General features: G+C 62.2%; 1 protein-coding gene across 1 annotated transcript; it reads right to left on the bottom strand.

The window, feature by feature from the left end:
* Positions 1 to 1928: 1928 nt before the first annotated feature.
* Positions 1929 to 18147, bottom strand: LOC101390776 (receptor-type tyrosine-protein phosphatase V-like). The gene is given in 42 exon segments (XM_087424226.1): positions 1929 to 1988; positions 2192 to 2326; positions 2623 to 2681; positions 2684 to 2743; positions 2746 to 2782; positions 2867 to 2989; positions 3129 to 3175; positions 3178 to 3256; positions 3387 to 3448; positions 3516 to 3622; positions 3706 to 3861; positions 3951 to 4018; positions 4316 to 4451; positions 4544 to 4705; positions 5304 to 5428; positions 5598 to 5729; positions 5996 to 6072; positions 6140 to 6230; positions 6408 to 6501; positions 7453 to 7500; positions 7621 to 7747; positions 8652 to 8669; positions 8672 to 8736; positions 9199 to 9337; positions 9340 to 9402; positions 9668 to 9760; positions 9972 to 10417; positions 10709 to 10973; positions 11190 to 11267; positions 11270 to 11452; positions 13234 to 13506; positions 14449 to 14724; positions 14878 to 14967; positions 14970 to 15038; positions 15041 to 15115; positions 15215 to 15304; positions 16270 to 16533; positions 16719 to 16988; positions 17196 to 17354; positions 17357 to 17467; positions 17900 to 18005; positions 18091 to 18147. Coding segments are annotated over 42 exon segments (5175 nt in total).
* Between the last annotated feature and the right edge of the window lie 570 nt (positions 18148 to 18717).

Raw genomic sequence — 18717 nt, forward strand, 5'->3', positions numbered from 1 at the left:
CGGACCCTTGGTCCTGTCCCAGGACCCAGCCAGGTGGCCAGGCTGAGGGGCTGCGTCCAGCTGGTGGTCAGAACCTGCCTGAAGTCTGCAGATTGGCGCCACCTAGAGGCCAGCGCTGCAGCTCAGCCACCTGTGCTGGAGTCCCAGGGCCTGTCGTAGCCCTGGAGCCTTGGGTCAAGAGCAGGGTCACTTCCTGTTCTCTTCTGAGACCAGGTGGGCCAGCCGTGCTTCCTTCGTGTGGCCCCTGCTCTGTTTCTCTCACAGTGAGCCAGGCCCAGGACAGAGCTAGAGCAGGCTGTCTGCCGTTCTTGCTGTCTTCCTGGGGTCCATCCAGAGTGGACACGGAAGCCGGAGACCTCGGAAACAGCCGATAGTCCTTCCATCCCTACCTCCATACCCCAAGACCTGCTCATCAACTCCTCTCCCGTTCTCTGCTAGCCTCCCAGGGCCAAGCGGCTGCACAGGTTGGCCCAGAAGCCAGCAGACTCAACTGGCTGTGGCCATGGCCCTGAATGTACAGGACCCTCCTAGGAAAGCCAGAGGATGGCCCTGCATGGACGGCCCCAGCTCCCGTTACCAGAAAGATGCACAGATGGGAGCTGTCCCCACCTTCGCATGTGAGCCTGCACCTCCGGCCTCACTCATCTGTAGTTCTGGCTCCATTACCCTACACTGTCCAGTGTGGGGGCCCAGGCTCGAAAAACCATGGTTGGGCCCTGTTGTGACCCCAGTGATAGCCCCTCGCGGGGGGCTTGGGCCTCTCATAGCTGAGCTTCCAGCCTGCCCACCTGAGGGTCATTGTGGGGCCAACCCCTGGACTCCTGATAAGCACAGTGTCTGAAAAGGATATGACACTCAGTTCCCTGAGGGGGCCCCAGAGCCTGACCTCATTCTGGGAAGGCCCCTGGCTGAGCAGAAAGCCCCACCTCTGTCCCCTCCTCCAGCCAGGCCCAGGAAAGGCCATCCCTGACCCCTTGCACTTCACCAGTAACTCAGGTTGGCCAGTAAGAGCTCCCCCTGCCGCCCATTTGGAGGTCTAAGTGCCTTTCAGGACCTTCTGCTCCCACTGGCCCAGGCTCTCTCTCTGTCCCCCCGAGCCCCCACCAGGACAATCGGTGTCCAGCTTCAGGCCCCCTGTCATCCAGAACCATCTGATCAGGGGGCAGCGGGAGCTCACGGGGCCATCGCAATCCTGTCACATGGCGTGCGGTTCAGTCCTAAAGCTTGTGGGACAGACTGCTTCCCGGCCGCATCCTCACCCTGCTGCCTGGTCTCTGCTCCTCCTGGTCTTTCTCTTCCCCACACCCCTCACTCTCTCTCCCACCTCCCTCCTCTGCCGAGGGGAGCAGGAGGACAGCTTGAAGGAGCAGAGAACACCGGGTACCGGGGCGGCAAAGCCCGGCTCATGCTTTCTGAGTCAGCGCGGCTCCTGCGTGCACACTGCTGGGAAGGCAGGCCACAGCTGGGGCGGCCCCTGGGGACTGCAGCAGGTAGAGAGGCCCAGGGACGGCAGGCAGAAGGGAAGCCGGGAACGGGGTGGGGGAGACCATGAGTGACTGGGGCTCTGAGCCCAGGGCGCCCCAGGAGACTAAAGTCTGAGGACATTGGGCGGTTGGGGGTCGGGGCTTCTCCGAGGGGAAAGCCAGTTCAGGTGGACCCCTTCCCTAGCCTGGCCCTACTCAGGTTTGCCCCCCATGCCCTCGCGTTGGGCCCCACGTCCGCACGCATCTTTGAGGCTGTTTCTTGCCTCCTCTGGGAAGGGGGTGACAGACAGGACACAGCCTCAACCTTGACCATATCCTTTATTGCCAGCTTGGCCCGTTCCCCGACAGCCCCAGGGAAGCCAGGCCCAAGCGGGCTTGCTGGGCCGGTCGTCACTGCCTGGCGGGCACACGCCTCTTAGGCTCCTGCACGGCGCCGTGAGCAACTCAGGGCAGCCCATCCAGCAGCGCGCAGCTCAGACAGTTGTAGAGGTGGATGTACTGTGCCTGCGGCAGATACAGGGTGAGGAGCCTGCCCCCTCCGACCAGAAAGGCCTTGTGTTCCCAACCCTGGTCCATCTGGGAGCATCGTGGTCCAGAGCACCACCTGGTGGCTGCCCGGAGGGTGCGCCCCGAGGCCACCTGCAGCTGGCGCAGAACCTCCTCTGCATCCCTGCCAGTCCCAAGCCGAGCCCCTGGTGGCGGCTCACCAGCATGGGGGTCATGAGGCCACAGGTCAGTGACTGCTGCAGGGCCACGTTAAAGATGTCCACGGTGCCCTCAGCCCCCACCTGCTTCAGCAGCTGGTCCACGGCCAGGAAGGTGCCCAGCAGGGCTGCCCGTTGCTGCAATTGGCCTAGAGTTGGATGGGGTCCCTGAGGGAGGGGGATGGGGGTACCCAGGTCTGTGGGGAGACCCAGCCGGGGCCTGGGGCCTGGAAGGCACGTTAGGTCCCTGGTGAGCCAGGCTGGGCCCGGGCAGGGAGGATAAACTCCTAAAAGATGTCACATCCCTGAAGGATGTAGGGCAGAGAGAGGAGAGACGGGAGCACCGGACGACTGTGTTGTTTGGACTCGTGACTCAAGCAGTGAGGCCCTGCCAGAGGAGCAGTAAGGGGGTGCTGGTGCCCGCTGCCCCAGACCTTTGTCCAATAGCACCTGGAGTGGCCGAGCAGCGCGCCCAGCTTCTCCGTGTCCTGGAGCAGCACTGGCCCACAGCGGCCAGGAAGGGCAGCAGGGTGGTGGCAGGAGATTGTGCCCCAGCTCCCAGCACGGAAACTGCAGTCTCTGCACCAGCCTCTCCTTCCGGCTCTCCCTCTGGGGGCAAGGATGCCGGCATTGGTGCTAGGGAGGGCATAGCGCTCTTCTCCACACATCCCCCCTGACAGCCTGGAGACCTAAGGGTGTGACCCTGAGGAGGGTGCAGGGCCAGCCCACCATGCTGCTCTCGGCCACCCAGCACACTGTCACTGTGTGCACGACCATGGCCTGCATCTCCGTTGGCCAGAACTCCCGTGGCAGGACCAAGTCAGGGCGGCTCGGGAGCTCCCGGAGGTCTCTACCTGACCGGGTCACAGGCCACACCGCCAACCTCCCACCCCGCCCCGACTCCTGAGGCCTCCCGTCCTCGGACCCTCTGCTCCCTCACCTTCTCCCGAGAGTGGGGCGGGCACAGGGAGACCAGCACACGGGCTGGTGATTCCACACCAGCTCCCAGAGCTCCTCTGGCCCCGTGGGGCCTGTCAGCACCACGTGGTCTCAGCCAGAAAGCCCACCCTGCAGAGCACAGCCCATTGCACTCTGGGCACTGAGGGTGTCCCCTGCCCGACCCACAGCTCTAGGGCCCCCAGGAGCCCTCGCCCAGGAAGCACAGATGGTCGAAGAGCGCAACAGGTCCTCATCTGACAAGGAAGAGCCAGGCTTCGGGCAGCTCGTCCAGGGGGCTCTCCTCCGCTTGAGGACGGGCGTCTGAGGGAAGATGCAGGGAGAGGCTGCAGAATCCCCACCCAGCCCCCTGGCCACCCACACCATCCACGGCACTCACAGGGGACAGTGCTGTCCTGTTCATGGCCGGGGCGGGGCGTTGACGAGCCAGCCTCATCCCCAATGGCCTGGAGCAGGAGCGGGGAGGGAGATGCGCACCTGAGCCTGGGTAGAGCCTGAAGAAGGGCCCACCAGGCAGAGGCGCCTGCCTCAGTTCTCACCAACCCCGGCCCGAAGCGTACTTCGTACTCCTGCAGGAAGCCACGCTGGCATGGGCCGCCCTCTGGGGCCACGCCTGGGCAAAGCTGGCCACTGGGATGGGCTGGGGCCCGGGGGCGGGGCGTGGAGGGGTCAGGGCACTGGAGGGTCCCCGGTTCCCACGTCGAGTCCTCTCGGCTCTGCCATGGGCGGGAGTCGGGGGACCGTCACTGAGAGGGCACAGAAACCTGCACCCCACCCAACAAGGGCCCAGGGAGCTGTGACCCACTCAGAGGGGTCAAGGGGCCCTTCCAGAGTCCTGTTCAGGAGGCAGCTGTGCAGGAAGATGTATTGGCTCTGGGGGGGTGGGTCCGTCTCCAGGCCTGCCAGCAAGACAGGGGTGGGTAGGGGCAGGAGGGAGCCTCCTGGTGCCATCCCACAGTGTGGAAACTGGCAGGCCCACCCCACCTCCCCTTCCACGAAAGGGACACGGAAGCCCAGATGGGGTCCCGTGTTCCAGCCCCTCCTCCCCGGGTCCTCTGTGTGCCCCGGGAGCTCCTTTCCCTGGTCCCTTCAGACCTGTGGCCTCATGGCGGGCCACCTCCCACTGCTCCCTCAGGGTCCTCCTCCCAGCCCAGCCTGCTGGGCCCTCACCAGGGTCTGCATCACGAGGGGCCGGTGCAGCCGCAGCTCGTATATGGCGTTGAACACGTCCACTGTCGGCTCCTCCTCCAGCTGCTGTGGCAGCCTCAACAGGACCACGGAGGTGCCACTGCGGCCCACGCCGGTGCTGGGGGCAACACCCGGGCAGCTGCAGGGTGGAGGGGCTGCCTGAGCCCTCCCCCCTCCTCCCTCCAGGCCAGGCAGCCCCTTGCCCCCTACCTGGCCTCAGCTCCAGTGCACCAGGATGGGCCCCGGGCAGCCCTCACCTGCTCCCTCACCAGCTCTGTGAAGGTGAGCAGGGAGCTGGGGACCACGGGGACGCTGTGGTCAGGCAACGTGGTGAACTGCAGCTGTCTCACCCTCTGCTGCTGCCGCCGGGCCCTCTGAGGAGGGGCGGGGGAGGAGGGACCGCTGCTTCTCCTTGTCCTCCTGACTCCAGGGTCCTCGGCCCAGCACCTCAGCTTTCCTCACCAGATCCCCGAGGGCAGGGGTGATGCCTCCCCTCTCAGACTGGGTGTCCCCCAAGGGCAGGAGCAGTGCCCCCCACCCCCCGCAGACTGGAGACCCCCCCCCCTTTGGCTCCTTCTCCAGGCTCCTGGGTGATCTCTGCCTAGAGGGTGCGCAGGCAGAGGGGCGCTGCTGGTCCCTGGCTTTCTTGTCCCAGGAGGCACAGCCTGGGAAGGCAGATGGGACATGGGGGTTTGGAGTGAAGCAGGGAGCTGAGCGCAGGGCAGGAACACTCACTTCCTGCCTGCTCTGCCTTGGACTCTGCGCGACCTCCGACAAACCCCTAACCCTCTCTGTGCCTCTGTACCTTCCCTCACCACCACCTGCCCTGGGCAGTGCCGGGTGCCTGCGATCTCGGAGGGCAGGAGGCCTGGGGACCCAGGCAGTGGGGCACCCTTTCCCGAGGGTACCAGTTCAGATGCCTACTCCTCCCCACCCTCCCCACCCCGCCCCGTCCCATCCCCTGGGGCGCATGTGCTGCAGCCAGAACTCCCACATGGTCCACTCGTCCTTGGGCTCCTCAGCCAGGAAGTGGACAGTGATATGACTGTGGGTGACAGGGGTGGGGTCGGCCGGCCAGTAATGCTCACACAGCACCTGGGGCCAAGGGTAAAGCGGAGGGGGCAGTGGTGGGCCCAACCCCACCCCTCCACGCATCCTGGGCTCTGCGGAAAGTCTGCCCTCTGCACCGACCCAGCTCCAACACGACAGCCATTCCCGCAAGGAGCGCATGTGCCACCTGGTGGCCATTCCGGAAACTGCTCACCCTTCGGTTCGTGCTGATGGTCAGCGTGATGATGACATGGACCTGCTGCTCCCACACCAGCCGCCAGAAGTCCTCCAGAGTTCTCTTGAGCGTCCCCTGGGTGGCGATGAATTCCTGCGGGTGGGTGTAGCCCTGCGGGGGTGGAGCACAGGAACATGCGATTTGGTGACGCCTTGGGCCCCGGGCCCCACCACACGCAGCAGTAAACATCCCACGTGTGATCTCCAGGAGTGAGGACCTGTGTCCTTGCCTCCATGTGTGCAAACACACCAACACACATGTGCACCAGGAGGGGTGGCCTCAGAGACACCACCACACCCCAGCCCCACCACACGTGGCCTGCCTACAGCCTGTCTCCCGAGCAGACGCCCCACCGACAGCCCCGCAGGCAGCCTTGCCAGGATGAAGTTGGCATTGATGTAGGCGGAGTGGGGCTATCCCTCCAGCTGGGCCAGCGGGACCCGGAAGCGGTCCTCTGCAGAGGGTAAAGGTCACCCACACTTAGCGTGGGGCACACAGCCCTCCTTGGGCCTGCCACTTGCAAGGCAGCACGTGCGGGTAGCTGTTCTTGGTGGCATTGGCAAGGTGCTCGGCCTCCAGTCTGGGCTGCTCTTTGCCCAGCTCCTTCAGCTCCTGCAGAGGTTGGGGGCAGGTGCTGGTGGCTGACAGGACAAGCCCGCCCTACCCCAGAGAGGGGCAGGGGGGTGTGCACAGCTGGGAGATTCCCCCCACACCTTCAGGGCAGGTCCAGCCCAGCCCAGATGCCCGTGGCCCTCTCTGCTCTGAGCCTGAGGGCAGTAGAGGCTGTACCTCGAACTCTTGGAAGAAAGCCTGGTGAGCATGCACACTCTTGGCCTCGTAGCTCTGCCAGAAGCTGTGAATGGGGATTGGCTGGTGGGTCTGCCTAGTGGGAGAGGCAGGGAGTGGGCCCAGGGCCCTGATGTGCAGAGTCCTCCCCTGTGCTCAGGTGGGTGGTGGGAACAGTCCTGGCTGCGCGACCTGATCACCTGGGAGCTTCTAGGAGCACAGACCTGGGTCCACCTGTGAAGTGGAGCCAGCACGCTGAGCAGGTCCCCCGATGCACGGTCTGGGCTGCCCACTGCCAGTGCAGGAAGATGCGGGCAGACAGGCCACAGGTGGACACAACTGTGAGTCTTTAGAGCCCCCATGGTCCCGAGGAGGGCTTCCGTGCACAGTGGTGCTCGCACACGTCAGCTCAGTACAGAGTCAATGTAGGAAGGGCAGGAGTGACCAGAGGAACAATTACAGACTTGCCCTCCATAGATCCCCGGGCTAGTGTCTTCCGGAGGGAGGAGGAGGAGGGGAAGAGAGGGGAGGGGAGGGGAGGAAGAGGAGGAGGAGGAGGAGAGGAGGAAGAGGAGGAAGAGAGAGGAGGGGAGGAGGAGGAGGAGGGAAGGGGAGGAGGAGAGGAGGAGGAGGGAAGGAGGAAGAGGAGGAAGGGGAAGAGGGGGAGGAGGAGGAGAGGGGAAAGGTGGGGAGGAGGAGGCGGAGGAGGAGGGGATGGGAGGAGGCAGGGATGAGAGGGGAGGGGGAAGGAGAGGAGGAGGAGGAGGAGGACAAGGAGGAGAAGGAGGAGGTGAGGGGAGAAGGAGGAAGGAGTGGGAAGGAGGAGGCTGAATGTGCCGAAAACAGCTGGGAGCTCAAAGAGTTGGAGAAAAGGCCCTGGGGAAGTTGTGACAAAGGGGTGCGGGTGGCAGAGGCATGAGCCCAGCCTGGTTGGGATGCAGCCCCAGGCGAGCAGGCTGCCAGGGGAGAGGGCCATGCCCCCATGACCTGAGCAGGGCAGGGGCACATTGCCCACCAGGCCATCGGGAGGGCGGGGACGTGCACTCACCACAGGTTGTAAGCTGTCAGCTCTTGGGAAAACAGATTCTTCTCTGCCCTGCCAAGGATGAAAGGCCTGTGGGTTCCAGCCCCAGGGGGACAAGGGGTAGGCTGGCCTCTGGGGGAAGGGGCCCCTCTTCCCCCAGCAGCGCTGGCCCCGGCCTTCCCTCCCACTCACCTCTGCCCCTTCACCCGCCTCCAGTGCAGCAGGCCCAGCACAGCACAGACGGTGAGGACTCCAGCCGCCACGATGCCCACCACCACTGGCAGGGGCATTGCCATCCGGGAGACACCGGCCTGGGGCCCTGCGGAGGGCAAGGCGGAACATAGCAGCCTTGTCCCACTGTCCTGCAGACATGCCAGCCTCTGCTGGATGTGAGACCCTCCGGGTGGAGGGCACAGCAACAAGCCCCCTCCCCCAGAAGTTCCCAGTGCCAAACCGAGGCCAGAGATGGCTGCCAGGGGACCATCCTGAAGGGGACCTGAGAACACCCAGCAAGCTCTCCCTGCCCAGCTCCCAAGTCCACCCCAAAGACACCACTCTAGTCCCTGACATCCTCAAAGAAAAGACAGAGGAGAGAGGCCTGGCCTCCTGGGCCTTCTGGAATGCACTGTCCAACCACCAGCCACATGTGGCTATCAAGCACTTTGAAATGTGGCTGCTCCAAATTCAGATTTGCCCTAAGTGTAAAATACACTCAGGATTTCACAGACTTAACAAGAAAAAAAGAATGTAAAATAGCTCATTAACAATTTAAAAAAATGGATCACATGTTGATATAGTATTTTTGATATCTTGGTTTAAATAAAATGTTACTAAAATTAATTTCCCCTATTTCTTTTTACCTTTTTAACGTAGCTACTAGGAAATTTTAAATTACATTTGTGGTTTGACATGGGTGGCCTGCCTTATGTTTCCCCTGGACAGTGCTGTTCCGGAACCGTGATGGCCCAGGAGCAGCAGGCACAGAGGGCAGTGCAGGGAGGGAGTGTTCATGGCAGCAGCAGACCATACCCTTGAGGCCTCTGCCTCCCCTGCCCTGTCCATCCACCCACCCAGGCCAAGCCCGGGGTCAGCAGCCCCTCATCTCTGGTCTGGGTTTCCAGCTTTGCGAGGTGGGCCATGTCCTCCCTGCAGTCTCAGCTGGGCGCCTGCTGCTGGTGGGGACAAGCCTCAGATGAGGGGCCCAGTGGGAACCGTAGCCCTACCTGAGAAGGCTGAGAGGAGACAGCTGTCTCAGGAGAGCTGTGTTCAGTAAAGGCCACAACACAACCTGGGGCAGAAAGACGGGGCCTTCTGATGGGAAGAGGCAAGCAGAGAAGGCAAAGCCCCTCCCAGGAAACTGAGTCACGAGCAATAGACCCTCCAAGATGAGAGGTCCTCACCTGTTTAGAGCTACCTGAAACTTTAGAACAAGCCACCCAGCTTCCCTTCCATCTTCCCTGCCACACTCTGAAAGCAAGGAGAAGCCCGAGAAGCAGGTGTCTGAATATACTTGGCATCACCCTGGCAAGCTGAAACAGCACCCTTTCCCCCTTCTTTTCTGAAAAAAGAACCACATAACAGATGGGGGTTCCCCTTTTTGCCTTGTCTACCAGGATGCCCTGTCAAAACAACTCTATTGACCCTGATGGACCACGACATGCTTTCTGTGTGTGACTCAGTCCAGATCTTTTGTTGAGAGAACGTGTAAACAACCCGTGAATGAAATTTACAGGGGCTGCCCCTCCGCTCAGCCTTTGCCGTCACCAATACTGGTAACCTGGCTTGAGCTGCCCATTGCATATCTCCTGGGTCTGCCCACAGTCCTCCGTGCCCACAGGCACCGTCCAGGATCTCAGTGTGGCCCAGGGCCCTGGGGGGAAGGGATTGGGAAGTAGGATGGCCAGGTAGAGTCCTGTTCTCCAGAGTAGTGGTCGTACCACGTGCCGTTGATGGCTCCCCGAGAAGGCCAAGCCACTGAGAAGAACAGGGAAGGGGCAGGGCAGGGTTGGCAGTGAGGCAGAGGCTCCCCCCACCAGAGGGGCTACCCCATTTCTCCTGCTCCCACCGTTCATAATGCACGTTCAGCCCCATCTTCAAGAACATGCTGGCCCCCTTCCTGCTCTGAGAGCTGCGCCGGCCCCAGACATTTCATCTCACCAGTCTTGGTGCCCGGGGCCCTCACCTGCGCCCTTCTCGGCAGTAGCCAGAGTCTCCCAGGCCCTCTTGGGCCAGGACTCACGTGATGTGTTGGTGGTGGCGATGACGCCGTCCCACCAGGTCTGCCCGTCATTCTTGCCAAACACGCCCTGTGTGACCATCACTCCCACCCCGGCTCAGGCTCCAGCTGGGAGGTGCCAGGCTGGGGACAGAGAGCAGGAGAGTGAGGGTCTGACGGGGCGCCTAGCAAGGTCCCCAAGGGCGGGGGTCCTACCATCGCTCCCCAGCGCCTCTCATGGTGCCTGGCACCCTGTGGCTGAAGGAGACAACTAAATAAGGACTAGAAGATTCCGGGGCCGGCGTGCAGGGCCTGAGGCTCCTGGTACCTGGATCAGGGCCAGAGAAAGGGTTGGGGCTTGGAAAGCAGGGGCCCCCGCAGCAAGGCCAGAGGAGGGAGAGCCCCAGTGGGTGACAACAGAGGAAGCCCGAGTGAGCAGAGGGGCTCCCGAGGCGTGAAGACTGCCTCCCCGCTGCAGAAGTGGTGCACACCATGGCAACAGCCCGACGCCGCAGGCCATTCCTGCCCAGCACGGCGAGGCTGAGGCAGTAGGAAGTGGCAGGAGCCAGGCTGGACACCAGGAGAGTATCCCCGGAGTTGCTGGCCTGGAAAATGAGCTGAGTGTTCCCTCCCGAGGCCAGCTGCTCTGCCAGTAACACGCAGGAGCCTACGTCCCCCGCAGGCACCACCCAGTTCAGGGCCAGGCAGGTGGCCTCGGAGTGGCACTGCACAACCTCCAAGGGGCCAGGCTCTGTGAGAATCCAAGGTTCTGGGCTGTGGGGGTGTTAGTGTACCCCAAGAGGATGGCATCTGGGACAGGGGCTCTCAAAATCAGCAGGCCAAAGGGACTGGGCATTTATCTTCATGGGAAGGGGCACCGGCCACAAGGAGAGACAACCTCTCCTTTGGACATCACTCCCATCTGGAGAAGCAGAGGGAGCACATCGCCAGGGCAGGCACCCCCCCTGGGGGACAGGTGGCTCAGGACAGAACGGACAGTGCTGACCCTGGATTGGGGCCTGCCTCTCAGGGCACTTTCGTCCTCCCCAACAGAAGTCGACATACCAATGCGCAGCAGCACGGGGGGGTAGACGCCTGCAGCAGCCCGCCCGACACTGCATGGACAGGGAGAGGCTGCATCCAGGTGTGAGGTCCCTCGGGACGAGGTGGGCCTGGCCCAGCACCAGGGGCTGCTCCCAGGAGATGTTCCCGGCCACTGGGAGCTGAGCTTGGCACACCCCCTGCCCCAAGGGGCCGCTGGCCCAGACCAGGCCAATCACGGCACTGCCCACCCGCATGGACACCAACAACTCATTGGGCATGAGTGGGGCTGTGGGTGGAAGGAGGCAGATGAACCAGGCCGCTGGCCCCAGCCCTGAGGGCCCAGTGCATGATGCAGGGGCTGGCTGACCCCACGCAGGGCCCTCAGGTGTGGAGGCTGGAAAGACTAGAGAGGGGTTCAGATGCCACTGAGGGAGGAACCCAGGGGTCTCAGAGGGAGCCTGCACGCCTCCCTCCCCCCACTGCCTCTCCCACCCCCACTTACTGGTCCAGCCAGAGGCGATGGCGGCCGCCGTGTGGAGGGTCCCAGCCTGGGAGACAATCTCCACCTTGTACTTAGTGCCGGAGTCAGAGCCGGAAAGCTCGTGCTGTCCCCCTCAGCTCCCACAGTGCTGGTGCCTGCCTGGACACCTGCCTGGTACAGGGTCACCTGGTAGCCATCCCAGCCCCCGGGAGCATGGACCCAGGATGCCCAGAGCTGAGCCAGGCCTTCACTGGTCACATTTACCAGAGGAGGGGTGAGAGGGGCTGTGGAGAGAGCAAGATATGGGGGATGGACATGGAGGGAGGTGTTATGGGCTGGACCGTGTCCCTCCAAAAATTCACATTGAAGTCTTGATCCCCAGGACCTCAGAATTTGACTGTATTTGGGAATAAGGTCTTTAAGGAGGTAATTAAGGTAAAATGAGGTCATTAGGTGGGGCCCTATGACTGGCGTCCTTATAAGAAGAGGAAATTAGGACACAGACACACACAAAGGGACCACCAGGTGAGGACACAGAGAGAAGATGGCATCTACATGCCTAGGAGGGAGGCCTGGGCCAGACCCTTCCCTCACAGCCTCAGAAGAAGCCAGCCCTGCCCACATCCCAATCTCAGACTTCCAGCCTCCAAAGCATCAAGGAAACCCATTTCTGCCGTTGAAGCTACTGGCCTGTGGTGCCGTTAGGGTGGGTCTAACAGACCATCACAGGAGGAAAGAATACAGCCACATCTGGGCTCCTTCCTCCCTGAAGGATCCCCCACTTCTCCTCCATCCTCGGCCCCACAGGAAACCCCCGGGAGCTGAGACTCCGGTCCAGGGTGTCAGGCGACACCCAATCTGAGTGGTATGGTGGCAGGGCTCCACAGTACAGACCAGCACAGAATCACCCGCCCGCCTACCCCAGCACCTGTCCTGGGCAAAGCTGGACGGGGCAGCACAGAGTTCAGTCAGGTGCTTTTTCCCAGCCCAGGCCCGGCACCCAAGGAGCTTCAAAGGCCCCTAAGTGGGTGGACAGGCTCTGAAGGGCAGGCAGGTGTCTGGGGACTCAGACCAGGACCTGGAGTCACACGAGCCTGGCCCAGTCACCTTGTCAACACCTCCTTTGTAAATGGGGAAACTGAGGCTCAGAGAGGGTCGAGGCTTGCTCCAGGGGCTGAGCCACAGCTGGAACCAGGTCTCCTGCCTCCCAGGCCAGAACTCTTTCCAGTTCCCTCCAAGCCTGTCTGAGGCCTCACGTCCTCGAGAGGAACCAGGAGGACGGGGGGGGGGGGGGGGGGGTGGCCGCCCTGGAGAGGGAGGGCGCTAGGCTAGGGCAGCAACTGCTCCTCACCGAGGACCCAGCCAGCAGAAGAGCAGGAGGTCTCAGGCCAGCATGAGAGGAGCTTCCGACTCGGGTTCTGTGGCTCGCGGGCTTCAGGGAGCAGGGGAACCCCTGCGCCTGGGTGACTGCCGGCCTCTGCAGGGCCGTCATCTCCCACTCCTCTTGGGGGCTCGCACATGGCCAGGAGCAGGGGCTCTGCGTCGCTCGTCTGACCTGGGATCCCAGCTCCCCACTGAGGGCCGAGGACCCCGGGGCAGGTCCCTCCCTTCTCTGTGCCTCGTTTCCTCGTCTGCGAAGGGAGAGAACCCTATTGCCTACCTCACAGGCTGTGGTTGTGAGAATAAAGGAGAGAACACAGGGAGACTCAGCGAAGAGCCAGTGAGCGTGAGCCCTCATCGTTGTTAGCCACTCGCAGCCCAGGTGGGGCTGGAGGCCGGGTCCTCCCCACCTCCCACCTCCCACCTCCACAGCGTGGCCGAGAGCGTGGAGGGTCCTGCACCCATGGCCACTGCACGAGAGCAAACCCCAGGGCTCTGCCCTCCGTGCAGGCTGCTGGGGGCCTGGGCCTGGGGGTTCCCAGTCAGGGCATTGGGTCTCCTGGTGCCTTGGGGTCGGGGACAACCACAGTCAGCCCAGCTGCCTGCCCAAGAATGACAGAGGCCCCCCGGGGAATCCAAACGGCAAGGGTGGCCGGTAAGGAGGGCCTGTGCAGAGGGCAGTCACTATTCCAGCCCATGGAGCTGGGACTGCTGCTCTCATCCGGGCCCTGCAGGGCGGCCAGCCATACCAGGAACTCAGTGCCCAGGGCCAGCTGGGCCCAGGAGAAGTACTGAGCCTCGGGAGCCAGCATCTCCTGGCTTTCCAGAGTCAGGGCCCTCCGGCAGTAAAGCCGCAGCTGGAAGCCGTCCCTGCCGCCCGGTGGGGGACTCCAGGAGGCCCTCAGGGCAGGAGGCAGGGAGGCCAGGCCCAGGCTCAGGTTGGCAGGAGAAGCAGGGACTGCAGGGTCAAGGAAGAACAGACTTGGATTGGCCCAGATCCCCGTCATTGTCACCATCTCCCCTTGAACGCTGTCTGCACCCTTCTCCTCCGTCTCTAGACGGGCCCCAAACGCTTACAAGTCCACCTTCCATGGGCTCGAAGCCACTCTTCTTTCCCAGGAAAACCCCTTGAAAGACATGGGTCTCTGCCCTGAGACCTGCTCCCCACCTCCTCCCCAGACTGTCGGCTCCTTGAGGACACGAAGGCTGGCTCACATGGTCCCCACGCATGGCACCTGCCTCTTAACCCCTTAGGGCCCGGGTCTCCAGCTCACCCGCCGACACGCGCTCTCTCTGCCCCCTGTGGGCCTTGGTGCACTAGCAGCCTCTCAATAAAGTCCCTCTCTGCCCATCCTGCGCAGACCCACATGCTTCTCAGCTCACTCTTCTCCTGGAACCTTCCCTGACTCCCTAAGCAGCGGTCCCTCCTGCAAGTCCTAAAAGATTAGACTGAACCACGTAAAATTCCCGTAGTCACGGACTTGAACCCACAGGAAGAGTTTCATACAGTTCAAAATACACTGAGCATATTCCCATCAATGCATTTACATCTATTATTATATGCTGTGTAAAATAATACATATTATATATGTGCGTTTATGTGTGTGTATGTATACATACACCATCTGTTTACTTGTCAGTCTTCCTTTCTAGACTATCATAATTTTTAGCCTCATTCCTAAAAAATGGGAGGCATTTATTAAATATTTGTTAGATGGATGGCTGACCAGACGGCAAGATGTGGAAAATGCTTGCAAATAGATCCACGAAAGGCCTGGCCTTGGATGGACGTGTGGCCCTCTGAGTCAAGAGCACAGCACACAGAAGGGCAGAGGGTGAAGGAAGCTGGCCCCACCCCACCATCAGGGCTAGCCTCCCAGAGGCTGCAGCCAAGACTTCCGGGTGCAGGTGCGGGTCGTCTGGATGCAGGAGCTGAGGTTCCCCGCCCAGGTCCACACAGACACACTATAGCAGAAGCCAGGCACTAGACCCTTCAGCATCAGGCTGGAATTATCAGGTCCCACGTCGACGAGGCTGCACGGTGACCCCTGGCTGCCTTCTTGGTGCCAGCTGACCCTGTAGCCTTCCCACTGCCCCGGTGCTGGGGCCCAACCTATGTTCAGGTCCGATGGGCTGCCCCTGCCAGTGACCTCCAGTGACTGGGGTGCCAGGGGCCCTGCAGAGAGGGGTGGTTTGCTAAAGGGGCCATACAGCGTCTGTGGCACTGTGGTGCCCTTGCCAGCTCTCCTGAGCCTCTCCTCTACCCAGACCTCCCTCCCCAAGGCCAGGCCACCCAGTCAGGCAAGGGCACACAGTGGTTGGCGCTCACTTGTACGGCCTGTGAGGCTCTGGGTGGTGTCTCCCAGAGAGGAGACCATGTCCACCTGGGGGACCCTGGGCACCAGCCCATGGAAAGTGACTGGGTGGCACCAGGTGGCATGGAGCTGCTTCCAAGGAGGCCTGGGGCTTCCTCTGTGTGGAGCAGCACCTGCCTGGCTCCGTGGTGGCCTCCAGCCTGTCCAGCGGCAGCTTGATGCCGTCGCCTTGTCTGGGCTGTGCTGTAGGATCTGGAAAGAACACAGCCCCAGAGAGTGAGGACCCACCTGCCTCTCAAGGCAGATGCCCCAGGCAGGACCCTATCCTGTTCTCTACCAGCCCAGACTCACCGTCCAGCTGGGTGCTGGCCTGGGCCCAGGCATCATAGGGCCCAGCCAGAACCCTCAGCTCCAGAGCATCACACCCAGTGGGCAGGGGCCCTGGGGCCCAGAGTGGTGCTCTTCTCCTCAGCCTGAGCAGGTAGCCATCCCAGACTTCGGGCCTCACCCTCCAGCTTGCCTAGAGCTCTCAGGCTAGGGAGTCAGCACCCAGTCCAGGGGGCAGAGGGGTCTGTGGAGGAGAGGAGCAAACACATGCAGAAAGACGTAAACGGCAGACAGGAAGGATCCACCCTCCCTGGGCCAGCTTCTTTCTCTATGCACTGGACCACGTCTCATCCAGATGCCAGGGGCCACCATTTGCCACATTCTGGATGAATCCCGGATCTGGCCCTGGACAGCAGTAAGAGGTGATGACACCGACGTGATCGAGTGTGTACGTGCACACACGGCTCCGAGCAGTCCACACGCAGGATCCCACACTTACTCCTCCCACCACCGCAGAGGACACTAGTATTGTCATCCCCACTAAAGATGCAGAGACAGAAGCACAGAGAGCGAGCAATCTGTCCAGAGGCCCACAGCCAGTGAGTGGCAGAAGTGAGCCTCCGCCCTAGGCAGTCCGATACCTCTGCTCCTCACCACTGCAAACCATGTTTCTCAAAACACAATCGCGGCAGAGTCAACGTGGGCACTGTGGGCACCAGCCCAGGTCAGGTCAGCTTGGCCGCACACAAGCTGCGTGGCCGTGGGTCCATCCTCTCTGAACCTTGGCTCTCTCTACCACAGAGTGGGGTGACATGACTTACACGAGGCTGCGTGAGGATTACATGAGGTGACAGCACAGAGGCTGGGACACAGAGAGGTTCATGTGATGATGAGCCTTATACCACCGTCACCTTCTCAGGTGTGCACCACCACCAGCTGCCAGGAGGGGCACTCCCTCCGAGCCTCACTCCTTCCCTGCGGGATTCCAAAGGACCCTCCACCATTGTATCCTGCCCACTGGCCAGAGGAGAAGAGCTGGGGAGCCTCTGCTGTGTCCCCCTTACGCCTGAGGCACTCACGTGTCCCCTCAGCGGCATTGGGCCCCACTGCCCGATGGGGCCCAGCAGCAGCACTGAGCACCAGCTCATAGGGGGTGCCCGGAGAGAGGTGGACAGAGGTGTGACTGGAGACCCTCTGTCTGACCACCACAGTCCAGTTGGTGCCACCCAGGAGGTCTGTGAGCACCAGGTGGAGCCAGGCGGCCCCCACAGAGCCAGTCCAGGAGGCTCACAGGGCACTGGTGCCCAGGGTAGGGAGCACCAGCTGATCTGGGGACACAAGGGCTGCAGGAAGAATGGAGAGAGCAAAGTCAGGCTCTAGAGAGGGCCCTGGAGCAGGATCCCAGCACTGAGCCCAGAAAGAAGCCCGGAAGCCAGGCCACGTTGGGAGGTGGTTGCCAGGAGATCTGGATGGCCACCATCACTCCCAGACTGGCTGCTACCTGGGGCCCTGCCAAGGGCCTGCTCACCTATCCACTGCCGGATGCTGGTCTTCACTTGGAGGTGGCCAGCCCAGGTGGTAACCTCCAGATCATACTCGCTACCTGGCAACAGGTCGCTAAAATTGTAGGACAGGGTGCCTGGGGGCACAGAGATCTTGTGTGTCAATGTCTGGGACTCCAGGTGGTAGAGGAGAAACAGGTAGCCATCCTGCTCCCCAGGGGCAGCACTCCATGAGGCCTCCAGGCTGGATGGGCTCCCAGGGCTATGGAGCTGCAGGTAGCAGACAGACAATGGGGCTGCATCGGAGGGAGAGAAGCACCCACTTCAGGGCCAGGGGGGCATCACCCTCTGCTTCTAAATGGGCCATCGTACCCCGCGTGGTTCTCGGAGATGTTGCTCTCTTGTCTCCCCTGACCCTCACTAGCCCTTCAGGGAAGCCACCTCCTTCTCAGACCCCAGTCAATGCCTGCACACCCCCCGCCCCCCGCCTGCAGGCCACACACCAGTGTAGACAGTAAGGGTGACGGTGGCATTCTGCCCACAGGGTCGCAGGGCGGTCACTTCCAGTTGGTAGCAACTTCCTGGCACCAGGCCCTGGAACTCAAAGCTGGACACGTTGGTGTGGGCCTGGAGCGGCTGCCCTTCAGGAGAACTGAGGGGAGCAGATAGGTGAGGCACAGGGCGTGGCTGAACCCGCCTGGCTCTGGGGCTGCCCAGCTCAAAAAGAGGCTAGTCGGCCTCCCCTCTCTGCTGACGTTCATTTTCAGAGGTGGTCCTGGGGCAAAGGGGGAGCATTCAGAGTCTCCCCACGCCTCTTCTGCCCTAAAGAAGTAGGCGAGACAAAGGGGCAGAGCAGAGGCAGAGTCTGCGCAGAGAAGTTGCCCCTGGACACCCCCCTCCCTCCCAGACGCCCTCCCTCCCTCCTAGCCCCTCACCCTCCCTCCCAGACCCCCTCCTCCCTCCTGTACCCCCCTCCCTCCCAGACCCCCTCCCCTCTGAAGACACCTACCTCCACTCTCCCCGGCTGGGCTCCCTTCCAGGGAGTGGCACACATCTTCCCATAGGAAGGAGAGGGGAGATGGGCAGAGGCCTCTAGGGTCCAGGCCCATATGAAAGCCAGTGGGGACAGGGTGGGATCAGGGGGAAGCTGTCCTGTTGTCCAAGACTGCCCCAGACACGGCCAAAGGGGCGTCGCTGGCGGGCACACCCAAGAGGTGGGAGGCAGCCGGCGCCAGGAGCAGACTGTTCTTGCTGCCATCCTGCCTGCTGGCGGGTGGGAAGGGGGAGCCTCTGTCTTGCCTAATGCAGACCAGCTGTGCAGCCCCAAGAGAGGTGGGAGGCCTGAATGGGCCCTGGAGAGCAGGGACCCCACCCTCCCATCCCCAGTGCCCACCTTACCTTAGCCAAGAAGCCCTGGAGCCAGAGGAGGGCAGGGAACAGGACTGGGGGCCTCATCCTGATGCCGTCAAAGGAAAGTTGGGAGGCAGCGGGGGAGGAGCCACTCCCCCCAACCTTCCCCTTGCCCCGCTGGCTGGCTGGCTGGCTGGCAAGGGAGGGAAAATCAGGTTTTAGGCGGATGGCAGGTGGTGAGAGCAAGCAGCTACCTCTGAACCCCAGACCCTGACCCCCACCCCACCCAGCCTCTGCAGGGCCAGGCTCTGCATGGGGAGAGAGCCTGGACTGGCTCAGGACCCAGAATGTGGAAAGGGATTTCAACTCTCAGGCTCAGACAAGCCTACCCTACCTCTGCCTCCCCCACCTCCCCCTTACTCCCAGCAGCTGGCTTTCCAGGGAGGAAGATGCCCTGCACACTTCAGAAAGACCAAGAGGAGGAATGGCCTTGCAAGTGGACACACATGGCAGAGGCAGCTGGCTCTGCACTCCTGGACCCCGGAAGGGGACTGTGATTGGACTCTACCAGCATGTGGGCGACGGATGGGGTGTTTGCGTTCCTGAGGGAGAGGGTGCCAGGGAACTGGGTGACCTCGCGTGCTGTGTGTTGCTGTGAGCTGCAGACGGAGCAGC

Source organism: Ceratotherium simum, chromosome 36 (assembly GCF_057802395.1).
Source record: "Ceratotherium simum simum isolate JZ-2026a chromosome 36, ASM5780239v1, whole genome shotgun sequence".
Taxonomy (NCBI): domain Eukaryota; kingdom Metazoa; phylum Chordata; class Mammalia; order Perissodactyla; family Rhinocerotidae; genus Ceratotherium; species Ceratotherium simum.